Here is a 14,984-nt window from a genome sequence, read left to right as displayed (position 1 = left end):
TTCACGGCCAAATTCATACTGAGGGTGTGTTTTCTGCCTACAATGCAATTGAGCTAGAAAGCTAACAACAACAACAAGACCCTCAATGATGTAAAATTCCACATATAAGGCATTTAAAAATATACATTTCTATTGTACTATTTGGATGGAAGAAAAAAAAACAATTGAAATGAGAAAAAAATTCAAACGAGAAATTACATAGTAATAAACATGACATAAAATTGCAGAATGCCATTAAATATGTGCTTAGAGGGAAAGTTATAGCTTTAAATGAATATATTGAAATATATATCAAGAGCTAAGTTTTGCTGAAATTGGTTTGGCTCAATGGATAGAGCGTCAGCTTGGGGAATGAAGGGTCCCAGGTTTGATTCCGGTCAAGGGCATGTACCTTGGTTGCGGGCATATCCCCAGTAGGGGGTGTGCAAGAGGCAGCTGATCGATGACTCTCTCTCATCGATGTTTCTAACTCTATCTCTCTCCCTTCCTCTCTGGACAAAATCAATAAAATATATATTTTTTAAATAGCTAAGTTTTAATCTAAAAGCATTAGAAGAAAAGCAAACTAAACCCAAATAACGTAGGAAAAAAATCTTAAAATTAGATCAGAGATTAATAAAGTGAAAATTCAATATAATAGGATCAAAAGCAAAAGCAAGTGGGGTGGCCTGGTCCAATAGCCCCAAAGTCCCTAGTAAGTCCCTCCCCTCTCTTATAAACTGCAGCTGACATCTGAGCACCAGGTATCGTTAAAAGAATGGCCCTCCGGTTGGCTCCCGGCAGGAGGACCACTGTTTGGGGCAGGACGCTAGCATTCCAGCGCAGATGCTCAGCAAGAGCCCCGTGTCTGCTGTTCCCTTGGAGTCTGTCCCCAGCAGTATCTGGGAGAAAGCAGGAGCTAGGCCACCGAGGCCCCGGGGACAAGTTTTACATCTCACGTTGTGAACTGAACTGTGTGTTTTTGCAGCTTCTGTCCAGATGGTGAGACAGACTGCAGAAGGAAGAGCCACAGGGCATTCCAGGAAGGCTTGCACTCTGGACCTTGCACTTGGGATAACCCAGGACTGTCGTGGCTGTCTTTTCTCCTCTCTTCCTGATTTCCTGGATTCACAAAGAAGACCTTTGTTGCTGGCTTTGAGTCCTGTCTTAAGCACACCAGTAGCAAACAGGCGGAAGGGGCTGGAGGAATAAAACACCCCCAGAAAGTTTTCCTGGAACCACAATCTGGCGTCCCTGAAGGGCCTTCACACCCTCCCCATAGAGTCTGGTTGAGAACCAGAGATGATCTGGCCTTGATCACCCCGTGAGTCAAGACTGGCCTCCCAGTTCCAGGCTCCCTATACCACCTGCACTGCCCACAGCAGCCTGCTAGGATGCGGCTTCCCTGCAGGATTGGTGGAGAGCCAAGAGGAGACCTGGCAGGCCTTGTTTCCCATGAGAAAAGCCCTAGAACAGTCTTTTGGAGGGTGTGGGCAGTGAGCCTGCAAGAGGGGGCATGCCCCAAATGGAGAGAGTGCTCAGACGCCCCGGGGGAGCCAGGAGGACCAAGCTCATCAGCTACCAAGCCCAGGCCCCGTGGGAGACAGAGCACCTGAGTCAGAGGCATAACATACAGTGCGGCTAACAGGGCCCAGGCTGGCGTCTGGGATGCATTGCCCAACAAATCGGTCATGGTAGAGCTTTCTCTGCCCTCAGCAGCGGCACTTCTCCCCTCATCATTCCACGGGCTCCTTGTGGCTAGGTCAGCTTCCCTCCTAGGGCAAACCACACGAAACATAAGTCACGAAGGTCTGACGAAGTTAAACCCAACTATGTGCTTTTTAGACATTTTGGTTCAGCCTAGTTAAAACCATGAATCATCACACCAAGCCACAGTCCCTGGCTTCATGTAGAAAAAATTCCATTGGCTAAGGAGGGTTTGGAATGGTGTGTCAGCGGCCATCCTCTGGGGAGAGGGCGTACAGTGGGAGAGAGGCGGTGCCAAGAAGGAGGAGAAAGGCGAGCTGAGAAGTTCAGGCCTCAGCAGAACGGCCCGTCTCTCCACCCTCCCCCGTGGGTCCCCGCAGCCTGCGACAAGACTGCGCTGAGCCTTCCTGGACACCAGGTGTCAGGCCAGGGCTAAGCAGGGTCTGGCTGCTGCCCAGAGCCGGCTCCCGGAGGCAGAAAGCGGCTTCAGGTCCACATCTGTCCTCAGCACTCAGGGGTCCCCTCCTCTCCTCCCTGGATCCCACGCCCCAGGCCTCCTACATCCTCGTGGATGAATTCAGTGTGAATCACTCCTAGGTGTTCCCCGCATGGAAGCTGCATGGATGGCCCATGATGAAGTTATGCCAGGTTCCCAATCCTCTAAATACAAAATGAAAAACACACACACACACAAAAAAAACAAAAAGCAGGCTCTCGGGTCCCGCCCTCTGTCTACACCGCACTTCCCTTGGCAGTTCTGCTGAGGTCAGGCTCAGAGGGAGGGCCGTGTCTTCCCAGCTGGGGCAGAGCACCGCTCAGGGTCCAGCCTCCAGCTTCCAGCTCCCGCGCTGTTTTGTGCAGGGATGGCTGCTGAGGCCGGATGAAAGAGGGGCTGGGAGACCTGGGTCAGACACTAACTCTGTGTGTCCTCCCTACACCTGTTTCCATGACCGGAGAGCGCCGGCGTGTGTCAGGGGGGAACCCGGGTGAGGGCAGCAGTTCACCAAGTCCGCCTGCACCCTCCCTCGCTCCCTCTCTCACTCTAGGCTGCGCCCTTGGAAGAATTGGCAACGACAGAGCGGGGGCCTTGGAGCTGGCCCATCTCCTGAGCTGCTGTCATCAGGGCAGGGCAGAGTTACTGCAGCCACAGCACCAGGACACGTTCACAGAAACACAGTACTCCGAAGCCCCCACCGGTGACCCAAGTTCCTGGCTGGAAAACCGCCAGAGGCTCACCTCATCCAAGGCTCTCCGTGCAGGAAGCGCCAGCTGGCCAGGCCCCCCGGAGCCGATGGGAACAGGATGGCCAGGGCTGGGCACACACCTCTTGGCACCCCATCAGATAGAGATTCAAAGAAAGATAGAGGCGTGCACTCTTGCCGGTCATGGCCTGGCATCCCCCCTCCTTGCCCCCGCCCTGGCACATGCCTCCCAGGCAGGGACAGGGTCCAGAAGCTCAGGCCAATCGTCCAGCATTCACATCTGGCCCAGCCACGAGTCTGTGACAGCTCCAGGCTCAGGTTTGTGCCAAAATCCAGATATCAGGGTGGATTGCCTCAGCAACAGAGCTTCTGGATTCTAAAGCCGAGGATCCACGGGCAGTGGCATGCCCCCCACTTCCTGCTGGGCTCATGTCTGATTGCACTTAGGAAAGAGTGGCAAAATATCCTAACTGGATTTTTCTAAATCTGAGAGAATCCCTAGAAGCGCTCTTGCCTGAGCTCCCGTCCAGCCCCCTGGGACATTCTCACGGCGTGCCACATCCCACCACATGTGAACAGGGCACCGTCCTCACCATTTCCCCTGAGGGAGGAAGCCCCCTCTCCCTTCCCAGCCTGGGCACTTTCGGAGAGCCCAGGCCCTCTAGGGGACAGCCCAGCTGTTCTCTCTGTGGGGCCTCAGCCCTCAGGCAAACCCGAAACGCCAGATGTTGTTATTTTACCTCAGAGCAACATGAGCCTTGCCGCACAGTCTGTGCAGAGAAGGGAAATCGTCTCCCCGTGTTTTTGCTGCACATCTGCTCCCACAAACAATTACAGTAATTTCTGCACTAAATTATTCATACAGCTCCACCGCCATGTATGGAAATAGCATTCTGTAGTTTGCTTTTCCTCCCCAGCTTAGGCCTCTTTCCAATCAGAACCACGTCGTCACTCTCGATGTCACAGAGTACCTAATTGTTCGGATGCACCTCCTTTTCCTCACTGAGCACAGTCCCCCAGTGATGGTGGCTTCTACGTTCTCAGTGTTAGGAGCAGTGTTTGTAGGGCAAACACTACTACCCATCTTGGAGCATGGATGTGATTGTTTTGGGATAAATTGCTAAAAGGTGAATTGTAACGTCAAGGGACGGATCTGTTTTTAAGATTTATTTATCTACAGTTCGCTCCTGGAAAGACTGTACTCTCAGCAGTGCTGGAGATCAGCAAGAGCATGCTCTCCTCTCCCAGAAGGAAGGTTTCCACATGGGAGAGAGAAAGAGGTGGGGAATTACAGCAAGCGGCAAAGCTTTATTCAAGCGAAAGTGCGTCCAAGGGACTCTCAAGACAGGCAATTCCAGCGAGGTGCCGGTGCCCTCATGGGTCTAGCTTCTGGCTTTTGCCTTATTCTTGCCCCTCCCCACCCTTTGTCCTGATCTCCCTGCACCCTTTGTCCTTTTAGCTGGTGGGCTCCCTAGAATTTCCTGGGTGGGTCTGCTTACCTGGCGGGCTTCTTAGAATTCTGTGGATCTGCCGATATCTTGTAAGATTTTTGTCCTTTTGGTGCTGGGAGTCATTTTTACTGCATTTCCTTTTCCCTGTTTTGGTCTAACTTGGATGGCTGTTTGAGTTTTCTAGTCTCCCGTTCCCTTGTTTATGTAAACACGGGTTTTGGTCAGTTTGTGCTTTCTCGGCCCTGCTCCTATCTACCTACCCACCGACTCTAACAGTGCCAGAAGCTCAGGGTCCGGAAGCTCAGTACATACCTCATGCTGCCAATGCAGCAGCATGGGGACATCTCTCCCCAGTGTCCCTCCTGCCCTCCAAGTCCAGGACTGACACCTGGGACCTTCCTCCCATCTAGACAGAACCTGCCTGAGGGATTGTTTTCATCTCCAGGGGTAATCTCGCCCCAGCTTGCCGTTGCTTCCTTTAAAAAATCCTCCAGCTCAACTCCTGTATTCTGCCAACAGTGAATGGCCAAGCGGGCACTCTGGGAATCAGCACCTCCTGCCCCCGCCAAGCTAAGGGATTGTTGTAGCTAAGAGATAATTGTCTAGTTTTGCCACACCAAGCTTCCCTAGGGAAGGATGTTTGTCTTGGGGAAAAGGTAGCCACTGAAAAGCCAGTCATCTGGGTCAGGGCGCCAAGCTGGATTCACCAACCAGGCTCGGCGCCCACGGCTTGTGCCTCCTTAGGCGGCACGCCCCACCGCCAGCCCATCTCATTCCAAAATCTCCAGTTGGGCGCTGGACTCACACCACCATACCCAGCCACCTCTAGAGTAAGACGAGGTGAAGCGTGGCCACAGGGAGCCTCCTTAAAAAAAAAAAAAAAAAAAAATCATGATTAAATACACTACTACGTCTTTTCAGGCTGTTGTCATAAAAGTACCCTAGACTGGATGGCTTAGAAACAACAGGAATTCATTCCTCACCGTTCTGGAGGCTGCGAAGTCCAAGATCAAGCTGCTGGAATATTCGGTATCAGGTGGAAGGGGCCATGGCTTGCGCCTTCTCTCGCCAACGTTAATGGCAGAAGCGATGAACGCGCTCCCTGGAGTCACGTTTGTAAGGCTCTGCCTTCATGACCTAATCACCTCCACGGGCCCCACCTCCAAGGACCACCACACTGGGAATCAGGTTTCAGCATATGCGTTTTGGGGGCCACATTCAGTCTATATCCTATATGTAACATGAAGTCGATCATTTGAACCATTTTTAAAATATATATATATTTTATTGATATTTTACAGAGAGAGTCAGAAACATCGATGAGAGAGAATCATCGATCAGCTGCCACTTGCACACCCACTACTGGGGATGTGCCCGCAATCAAGGTACCTGCCCTTGACCGGAATCGAAACTGGGACCTTTCAGTCCACAGGCCGATGCTCTACCACTGAGCCAAACCGGTTTCGGCTTCTTTTTTTTTTTCTTCTTTTTTTTTCCTTTTTTTAAAATATATTTCATTTGAACCATTTTAAAAGTGTACGGTTCTGGTCAGTTTGGCTCAGTGGATTAAACATCGTGCCATGAACCAAGAGGTCATTAGTTCAATTCCCAGGCAGACCACATTGGGTTGCCAGCTCGATCCCCATCGGGGGTGTGCAGGAGGCAGCCAATGGATGTTCATGTTTCTCTCTCTTCTATCTCTCTCCCTCTCCCTTTCTCTCTCTCTAAAATCAATAAGAACGTTAAAAAAAAAAAAGTGTATGGTTCTTTGACAGTTCATTAATTTTGTTGTACAGCCGTCCCCACCATCCATAGCCAGAACTGCCGTCATCTTCTCCAACTAAAGCTCTGTCTGTGCTCACTGAACGCCAGCTCCCCCTCCCGCCCCTGGCACTCATCACTCCGCTCTGTCTCCACGAGTCTGACCACTTTGGGTGCCTCCTATTAAGTAGAATTAGACAATATCTGTCTGTTTGTAACTGGCTTGTTTCACTTAATGACTCTGAGGTTCATCCATGTTGCAATATGTGTCAGCATTTCCTTCCTTTTTACGGCTGGATGATATTCTAAGCACAAACCGCATTGTGTGTTTTCATTGATTCGTCAATAGACACGTGGGTCACTTCCACCTTTCGGCTGTTGTGAACAATGCTGCTGTGATCCCGAACAATGATCTCTTCAAGCCCTTGCTCTCATTTCTTTCAGGCACACACCCAGAGTGGAACTGCTGGATCGTATGGTAGCTCTATGCTTAATTTTCTGAGGGATCACCACACCATCGCCCAGCAGTGTGCAGGGTCCCAATGCTCCTGCATCCTCAGCAAAATGCTTTAATTTATTTGTTTGTTTATGTTAATAGCCATCCTGATGGGTATGAGGTGATATCTCAGTGTGGTTTTGAACTGCATTTCCACAGGGAGCCTTCCTAAGGACAGGATATTCCAAGTCCGTTTGCTCCAGGGAAGATGGTCACTGGAGAGGAACCTACGGTAGGTATGAAGCTGGCTCCTACCCCACTTTCAATCCCAGAGCTAAGCAGAGGCTCAGGCATCCTACCCCCCACTCCTGTGCTTACCCCCCAGGTCCAGTGGGATGGCCAGGAAGCCGGAGTTGTGAAAACCTGAGAGAGAGCAGGAGAGAGTAGTCTGCCCTGTGCCTGGAGAGGCCTCAGGCCGAAGAGGGAGATGGCATCAGAAACCACACGCTTCCCCTGCTCCTCTCGCCCCAGCTAAAGCTTTCACAGTCTATCCTGTGATGCTCAAGCATCCTGGGAAGGGAGCATGCAGGCAGGGGAGATCTTGCTATTTTTACTAGGACCAGGGCACTTTCTTTCTTTTTTAAAATATATTTTATTGATTTTCTACAGAGAGGAAGGGAGAAAGATAAAGAGCCAGAAACATCGACCAGCTGCCTCCTGCACACCCCCTACCGGGGATGTGTCCACAACCAAGGTACATGCCCTTGACCAGAATCGAACCTGGGACCCTTGAGTCTGCAGGCCGAGGCTCTATCCACTGAGCCAAACCGGTTTTGGCAAGGGGCACTTTCTACTAGGCAAAACTATGGGGAGACCAGGTATAGCTTCTGAGAGTAAGCCCTAAAACGAAAGAGCAAACTGAGGCTCAGTCTGGGGAATGGCCTTGCCCAGCCAGACTCACAGGGCACCTGAGAAGGCAGAGGAGCCAAAGTGAGGATCACTGTCCGGCTTCTTCCTGGCTGAGTTCCCGGGCCCCCTGCCTGGGGACCCGGCGCACTTCTTGCTCCAGTGCAGATGTCCTTGGAGTGCCACGTTCCTCTGTTTCTGGCCTATTGATCCTATAACTTCCCATGGCAACCGTGCCCTGCGGCTTCCTCTGCCTCACAGCCTGGGTACAGGCCCCAGAGCCTAGACAAAAGCACCAGCCACGTCCCCTGCCTGGGGATTCTGCCAGGAGGAAATGAGGCTTGTCTGGCATGACTAGCTCAGCCAGACAAACTTCATTTTCTTTCTAATGGCCTAAGAAGTTCCAGTTCTAGAAAGAAATTGGTTCCAAAGGGAGTCTGCACTCCCACCTCCGGGAAGAAATAAGAGCATGGATGCCTGGGAGCTGGGGACTTGATCATCTCCTCCTTTTCCTTGATCTCTCCCCACCCGCCCCAGCTTCCCTGTCACCTGCCTGGGATGAGTGTCACTCACATACCACCTACCTGGGCACACAGCCCTGCCTCAAAGGACATCTGTGGGTCACTGATGTGGCATCCTGGTCACATTCTCACATGAAAAAGAGCCCGGAGAGGGGAGCTACAAGGGGCTGCCCTTCCTGTTCCCGTTTCCCACTGGTCCCACTTTCGAAGTTCTGTCCCCACAGGGCCTGGAGCTACCTCAGCTCGGACAGCAGGGCAATCGCACCTGCACACTGCTTCCCTCTGGCCTCTTCCTTCCAGACGCCAATTCCATCTAAGCAGCTCATAAGAGGCTGCAGCTGGGCACTTAATGGGATGGGTCACAACTAAGACCCTTTAGTTAAATTTCCTGGGGCTGACAACAGCCTTATTTGGGGTCATATTGATTAAATGACACTGTGAGCACCTTCTTAAGTGGCTCTGAGAACTATCAGAACTATTCTGGCATTTGTGGAAAATAGCAGGAATGTGGCCAGAGAAGTGCTATGGAAAATTCTACTTTGAAGTGACGCTAGCTACTTAATATGTGATGAGTACCTGTAAAGTGTTCATCATGTGTTTTTTTTTAATTTAAAAAATATATATATTTTTAGGGATTTAAGAGAGGAAGAGAGAAACATCAATGATGAGAGAGAATCATTGATTGGCTGCCTTCTGCAAACCCCACACTGGGATCGAGTTAGCAACTTGGGCATGTGCCAGCAGGAATCAAACTGTGACGTCCTGCTTCATAGGTGGATGCTCCATTCACTTACTTGATTCTTTGAAAATGTCTGTGCTCCCTCTTTCCTCCCATTAGACTTTACACTTGAACCTCCTCTGCCATTGTATCCTAGTAGCTGGTAGGTGTTAAACAAAATTTGTAGGTGTCCATCTTTGTTTTAGATACTTCATATCTTTTAAGCCTCAAAATATATGTGTTATTATTCCTCTTATACAGATAAGAAAATGAGGTTCAGATGAGGAAACGGCTATATTTAACTTCCATGATTGAAGTCTTTTTTTTTTTTTAAATAAGGTTTTATTAAGCCAGAAATGCTAACCAAAAGACTGGTCTTGGGGCATGGGGTCTAAACCACCAGCAGCACGGCCAGGTAGGAAAAGTGGTATGTCCGTCATCCCAGAGTTTTGTAACCGGTTTAATACATCGAGTCGGGGAAAAGGAAGAAAGAAGTAGTCTGAAAGGATTTACCTGAGCTACAGGCAAAGGGGTGGGAGAAAGTGAACCAGGGCCAGCTCTGGGGCAGCAGAGCTGAATAAAGAAATGTCTGCACCAGTGGAGTGGCTGTGGGCAGAGGTCCAGAAAGCCCACATGCAAACATACGGGGACTCCTGGAGTTAGGTGTCTGGCTAAAATAATCTGTGGATCTAGCCACCTGGAAATTAATCCACAATTCCAACAGGCAAAACAGGAATGTGAGATGTCTTTTATTTATTTACTAGAGACCTGGTGCATGACATTCGGGCCCTCAGCCCCGCCCATGCCCTCTCACAATTTGGGACCCCTCAGGGGATGTCCAACTGCCACCTTAGGCCAGCAGTCAGACATCCCCGAGGAGTCCTTAACACTGCCAAGGAGGCGGGAGAGGCTCCTTCCACCGCCACTGCATTCGCCAGCTTTGAGCCTGGCTTCTGGGAGCATATTGACCACCAGGTGGTAACTCCTGCACTGAGCGTCTCCCCCCTGGTGGTCAGTGCATGTTATAGTGATCGGTCGTTTCGCCTATTTGTATTTTAGGGTTTTATTACATGGGCTTTAAAAAAAATATTGTTTATTTATTTTTGTTAGTCCTTACCCAAGCATATTTTTCCATTGATTTTTAGGGAGAGTGGAAGAGAGAGGGAAAGACTGAGAGAAATAACGATGTGAGAGAAACACATCGATTGGTTGCCTCCTGCAAGAGCCCTGACCAGGGCCCGGGCTGGGGAGGAGCCTGCCACCAAGGCACATGCCCTTGACTGGAATCAAATCCAAGACCCTTTGGTCCACAGGCCAACATTCTATCCACTGAGCCAAACCGGCTAGGGCTGAGATGTCTGTCATTAGCTGGCCTGCAGCCATCAACAGACTAACAGTTCCGTCTCTTTCTCTCCCTCTCAGGCCGCTGTAACTTAATTTAGAACAACTCAGAATTTTCTTCTTATCAGCTGATTCCAGGGAGGCACGTGTAATCAGCTGTGTGCTTCCTGGGTAGTGTGTGCAGATGCTGCTACCCACGACCCCAACCGTGACACCCTGAACCAGGGAGGCACAAAAGGCAGACCTCAAGTCCTCCCAGCAGGAAGCTCCACCATGGCCCACCAGCTCCGACAGAGTCCAAGCCTTTAAATCAGAAGAGACACCACCAGCAGTTACAAAGATAGGGACATTTATTTGTGTTATATTACTGGATTTTAAAGGCAAAAAATACAGTTCTGTTTTGAACATCAAAGTCAGACATCCTCCCCCCCCCTCCCCATTCACAATAGTCAATACATACATTTGCACACATAGGAAATTAAAACACACAGCATCACAGGTCTCCAGGACAGGACCGCTCTGTCCTGGCTGTGTGGGACACCCCATGGCCAGCCCTGAGGTCAGCAGAAACCCTGCCCAGGCTGAGAGCCAGACCGCACTTCCTTTACCCTCCCGGGCCACCTCTGCCCTCTGACCTTCTCCAAAAGCCGCGTCACAGGGTCACCAGCAACGGGAAGGACAGAAACAAAGGCACGGAACACGGCAATGTCACGGTGACAGCTTCCAGGTAAAGGAAATGCCCCTGAACCCTCTGGCCCTGAACTCCCCGAGGAGGAAGCAGGACCTACAGCATCTCGTGAACTAGGCAGGCCTCCAGGCCTGACCTCGGGCTCAGGTGGCGCCCGTGAGAGAACCGGCAGGTCAGCAAAGGAGGAGCAGATGACGCAGGATTCTCCTGGGTTCTGAGGATGAACCACATACTTCTTGAATATTCCAATGTAACATGGAAGGAAATATTTTTTTAAAAAGGAAGAGGGGAAAAAAAAAAGACTTTTTGTTTGTTTGTTTAAGAGTATAGTAAATAACCAAGAAGTTATTTCCCACAGGTGTTCGTCTCCTTTCTTTTAAGGCACTTTGGAGAAGTCAGGATCTGGGGTCCGAAAGAGAGGCCTTCATTCTTTGCATTTCCCTAAACTCCTTCTCAGGGCAGTTGCTCTGAATTTTGTTAACATCTCTGTTAAAGGAGCAGGGGGTTGACAAGAAGGAATACTCTTCGCATAAGCCCCAAAAGCTTGTGCAGTGGAACATAAACTTTAATCACAGGCTTCTGGAAAAAAGAACCAAGTTAGCATCCGAGATGCTTTAAAGCAATAAAGGCACAGGTGAGACTGGCGCCGGGACACCCACTCAGCCTCCGCCCGGAGGGCTGGGTCCCAGGAGGTCTGAGTGGCCTCCAGCTAAGAGGTCAAGCCTGGGATTACACAGCCGAGCCTCAGGCCCCGAGCCCGGAGCTGGAACGGCCTCGTGCCTCTCAGCCCCTCCCGGCAGAGGCAGGTTTGGAGAAGGCAGCCCTGTGGGTCAGCCTCCCAGGAGTGGGGAGCACCTGCCAGAGGCCCGAGGGGGGAGAGGGAGGCTTCAGGCACCAGAGCGGTCAGTGGGGGAGTGTGAGTGGGTTCAGCTGAATTTCTAGGTTTCTCATTAAAAGGCACATTCATGCTGGAGAATGAATAGTGTATTTGACCCTGAGTGCCACAGGCAAGTTGTAGGGAACAGGCAAAAAAAAAAAGCAAAGGAATAGGCAAAAAGCAAGGGGACAGAAAAGGGGAGGGCGGAAGCGGGAGGAAGAGGGAGAACCGGTCCTGCAAGGTGGGACCGGCAGCGTGGGGCCAAAGCTGAGGGAGGCTGCCCTGTGGGTCCAAGGGGGCCAGAACCGAGGTGCCCTCCACCTCCCCGGGCTCAGGGCCAGTAAACAGTTCTGACTGCTGTCATTTACAACCCCACAGCCCAGGGCCCGGGTGGGAGGTCCTAGGAGTCAGTCCAAGGCGGTGCTAGAGGTTCCCTCTGCCCTGCCCACCTGGGGAGGGTAAAGAGACGGGGAGCACTTCCTGGCAGGCCAAGGAGTCTGCCTTCCTGCAGAGGTTGGGGGAGTGGGGGTGGGGGAGGGGGCTTGCCTCGGTAAAGGACCCACAGGTGACTTTGCTCTTCACAAAATCTGGCCGGCCGGCTACATCAGAGGCCTGCGCATGGCCACTACAGCATATTAGCATCGCCCCCCTGCCCTGCCCCGCCCCTAAAAAAAAAATGCTCAGTCCCTTCCTCACATGTAAAACACCACATTTAAATACATAGGGAATTCAAGTGTACATCGCATACTCAGAAAAATCAATTGCCATGTCTGAACACTCCACAGCCGTGAAAATCTGGATCAACACGAAATCAAAGCTACATCAGTAATCGGAATTCGATTTGGTCTTCAAGATAACTACAAACTGCCATCTGCTCTTTTCTTAAAAAAGTTTTACATTCAGAAATCAGGCAATGTGGAGAAAGGCCACTGGATGTGAGGACAACCCAAGGATTTTTGCTCTGATGGCCAAGGTTGCCTTGGAATTCACACGGCTAGCAGGGCAAAGGGTCTGAGGCTCACGTTTTAAAACTCTTTTGCGAAGAAGAGAGACACACAGTAATTGGAACAGTTGTATAGCGCTAAAGGAGGGAGGGGAGGCGTAAAGAGAGAATGGCTGCTAACAGTTTTTCTGCTTACAATATGACAACCAAAAAAAAAAAAAAAAACAAAAACAATCCAATTTCAGCAGCTCTCTCCAATTTTGCATAAAGTAATAAGAATACACGATTTAAAACAAAATTCTTACCTATTTCACAACAATTTTGCAGTTTACCACTGGGAACGAGTCCCACAGTCACCAAATTTGGGGCTGTGTACGCTCTGATTCTTTGGGGTGCAGGCACTGTGAACATGCTGAGAACCCCCAGAGGCTGGCAGTTTCTACACAAACAAACACCCCGTAGAGCTAAGAAGTCACACGCTGAAGTCAAGCCGGGGGCAGAACATCCCCCTTGTTCTGGTCAGCCTTTGGAAAGGCGTGTAAATGCTGAGCGGAGGGGCTGTCACGCTGATTGGTGAGAACGCGGGACCAGCCCGGCACCTTGGCAGGGACACAGCCGAGGTCCCTGGCCATTTTCAGGTCTCTTTATCCGGGTAGCAAAATGCTAGCTCGGTTTCCCGACGTCCACTGTGATTTTGGTATATAGCGGGTTTCTCTCTATGTCCAACACCTTATAAGTCAGTGTGTTCAAACCATCAGACAGCATTGTCTCCTTCGTGTGTGCAATTCGGTCAAACCTACAAGGACAAAAAAAAAAAAGCAAGAGGTTGGTGGCAAAACAAAAATCTTAAGGAAAAGAAGGCATTACGCGTTTGCACTTTGTTGCTTTTCCCCCTTTGGACTGAGCCCTCCCCAGGGCCTCCCTTCTGCCCCATCCTGGAGAGGGTAGAAGGAATATAAACAAACACAGAACACACCTCTGAGGATTGGGTTCATTTTTCTTGTCCCTCGAGTGGCGAATCATCCGGCACTTCCCAACCACGGCATTCGGGCGAGATATAGACATGCCTTTAAAAACTAATCTGCGAGGAGCAAAGGGACAAATCGTCATCGGAAAGTAACAGTAGGCAGAGCCAAGTCGTGAAGATGCATGGCGTTGGCCTGAGCCCTCTGGGCGGCCAGGAAAGCGCAGGCAAAGGCAGGGAGAGCAGACACAGGGCCCTTGGGAGCAGCACAAGCCTCAGGGACCGGTGAACGGATCTGGGGTTGGAAGTGGCTGGAGATGAGGCTGGCAAGATGGGCCAAGGCTGAACCATGGCGGCCTTCTCAACGCTTCAAGCAGCCCGTGAGCCGTGCCAGTGTCAGGAAAGGATGTAATACAGTGTTTCCCAAAGGTGTTTAGCCAAGGAGACATCTCTCTGATAAGCAGTATAAAAAGGGGGGATAGGGAATAAGACTAGGGGCAGCCAGAACCGAGTGGAAGGTTCTGTGTGAAGGTCTAGGGCCGTGGCCGGCAAACGGCAGCTTGTGAGCCACATGCGGCTCTTTGGCCCCTTGAGCGTGGCTCTCCCACAAAATACCACGGCCTGGGCGAGTCTATTCTGAAGAAGTGGCGTTAGAAGAAGTTTAAGTTTAAAAAAGTTGGCTCTCAAAAGAAATTTCAATCGTTATACTGTTGGTATTTGGCTCTGTTGACGAATGAGTTTGCCAACCTCGGGTCTAGGGAAAAGGAATGAGGACCAAAACCAAAGCAGGAACAGAGGAGTGAAGAGACAGTGCCCCTGGATGACTTTAAAGGTTGCTGGCCTTGCCCCCAGGACCTGGCAGACAGTGAGTAGGTGAAGAGGAAGAGTTAGGTCCTTTATTTCCCAAGAAAGCTGCTCCACAAACCGCTCACCCTTCCAGTCCCTCCAGCCCAGGATGCTTTAGTACTGTGTTCTCTGGGCCCCACGGCCCCCAACCTTTTTGACCACTCAGGTCTCTGTTGTCACATCAGCCCAGTGTCTGCCCAGCTGTGGTACTGTGGGAGCAAGCTTGCTTCTGTCTGGACTCCGTGTCCATGAATTCAGGGTCTTCCCGATGGGGCCCACCTGGCACAGTGCTCGCATGCAGCGGACACTCGAGCTGCATACTTGAAAACTCAAGTGTTCTTCAAGGCCTGTATTAAAGACTCGGGCCTATGCCAAGTTCTCACAGAAAGCCAACCTTGAATGGCTTGGGTGCTGCCCTGACAGACACCTTCAGTTAACTGATCAAATTAGTGTTCTGCAATCCAGGAAGGCACCAGGGTATATTCTGACATCAAACTCGGGGACAAGTTCAGACCGGCTCGCAGAGGGAGTAGGTGCTTTTAATCTGCAGCTGGCAGGGTTGAAGCCTCCATTGCCGGGGAGAAGTGGGCAGAATGCGGTTTCAAATGCTACTGGCAGGTGATTTTATACCATCTGTAATGACA

At 50.8% G+C, this 14,984-nt stretch overlaps 1 protein-coding gene across 2 annotated transcripts in view; it reads right to left on the bottom strand.

Annotated features, from left to right (window-relative positions):
• Positions 1 to 11,030: 11,030 nt before the first annotated feature.
• B4GALT1 (beta-1,4-galactosyltransferase 1) overlaps positions 11,031 to 14,984 on the bottom strand; it is a 49,314-nt gene continuing 45,360 nt past the window's right edge. For both annotated transcript variants that reach the window (XM_045580059.1, XM_036433577.2), the window contains 2 exons: positions 13,507 to 13,611; positions 11,031 to 13,326 (listed from right to left, as the gene is read on the bottom strand). In XM_045580059.1, coding sequence (XP_045436015.1) covers positions 13,194 to 13,326; positions 13,507 to 13,611 — 238 coding nt within the window. In that variant the 3' untranslated portion in view covers positions 11,031 to 13,193. The remainder of the gene's footprint in view (positions 13,327 to 13,506; positions 13,612 to 14,984) is intronic.

Source organism: Pipistrellus kuhlii, unplaced genomic scaffold (genome assembly GCF_014108245.1).
Source record: "Pipistrellus kuhlii isolate mPipKuh1 unplaced genomic scaffold, mPipKuh1.p scaffold_m20_p_12, whole genome shotgun sequence".
NCBI classification, from domain to species: Eukaryota; Metazoa; Chordata; class Mammalia; order Chiroptera; family Vespertilionidae; genus Pipistrellus; species Pipistrellus kuhlii.
This window is presented reverse-complemented; position numbering and strand designations above follow the sequence as displayed.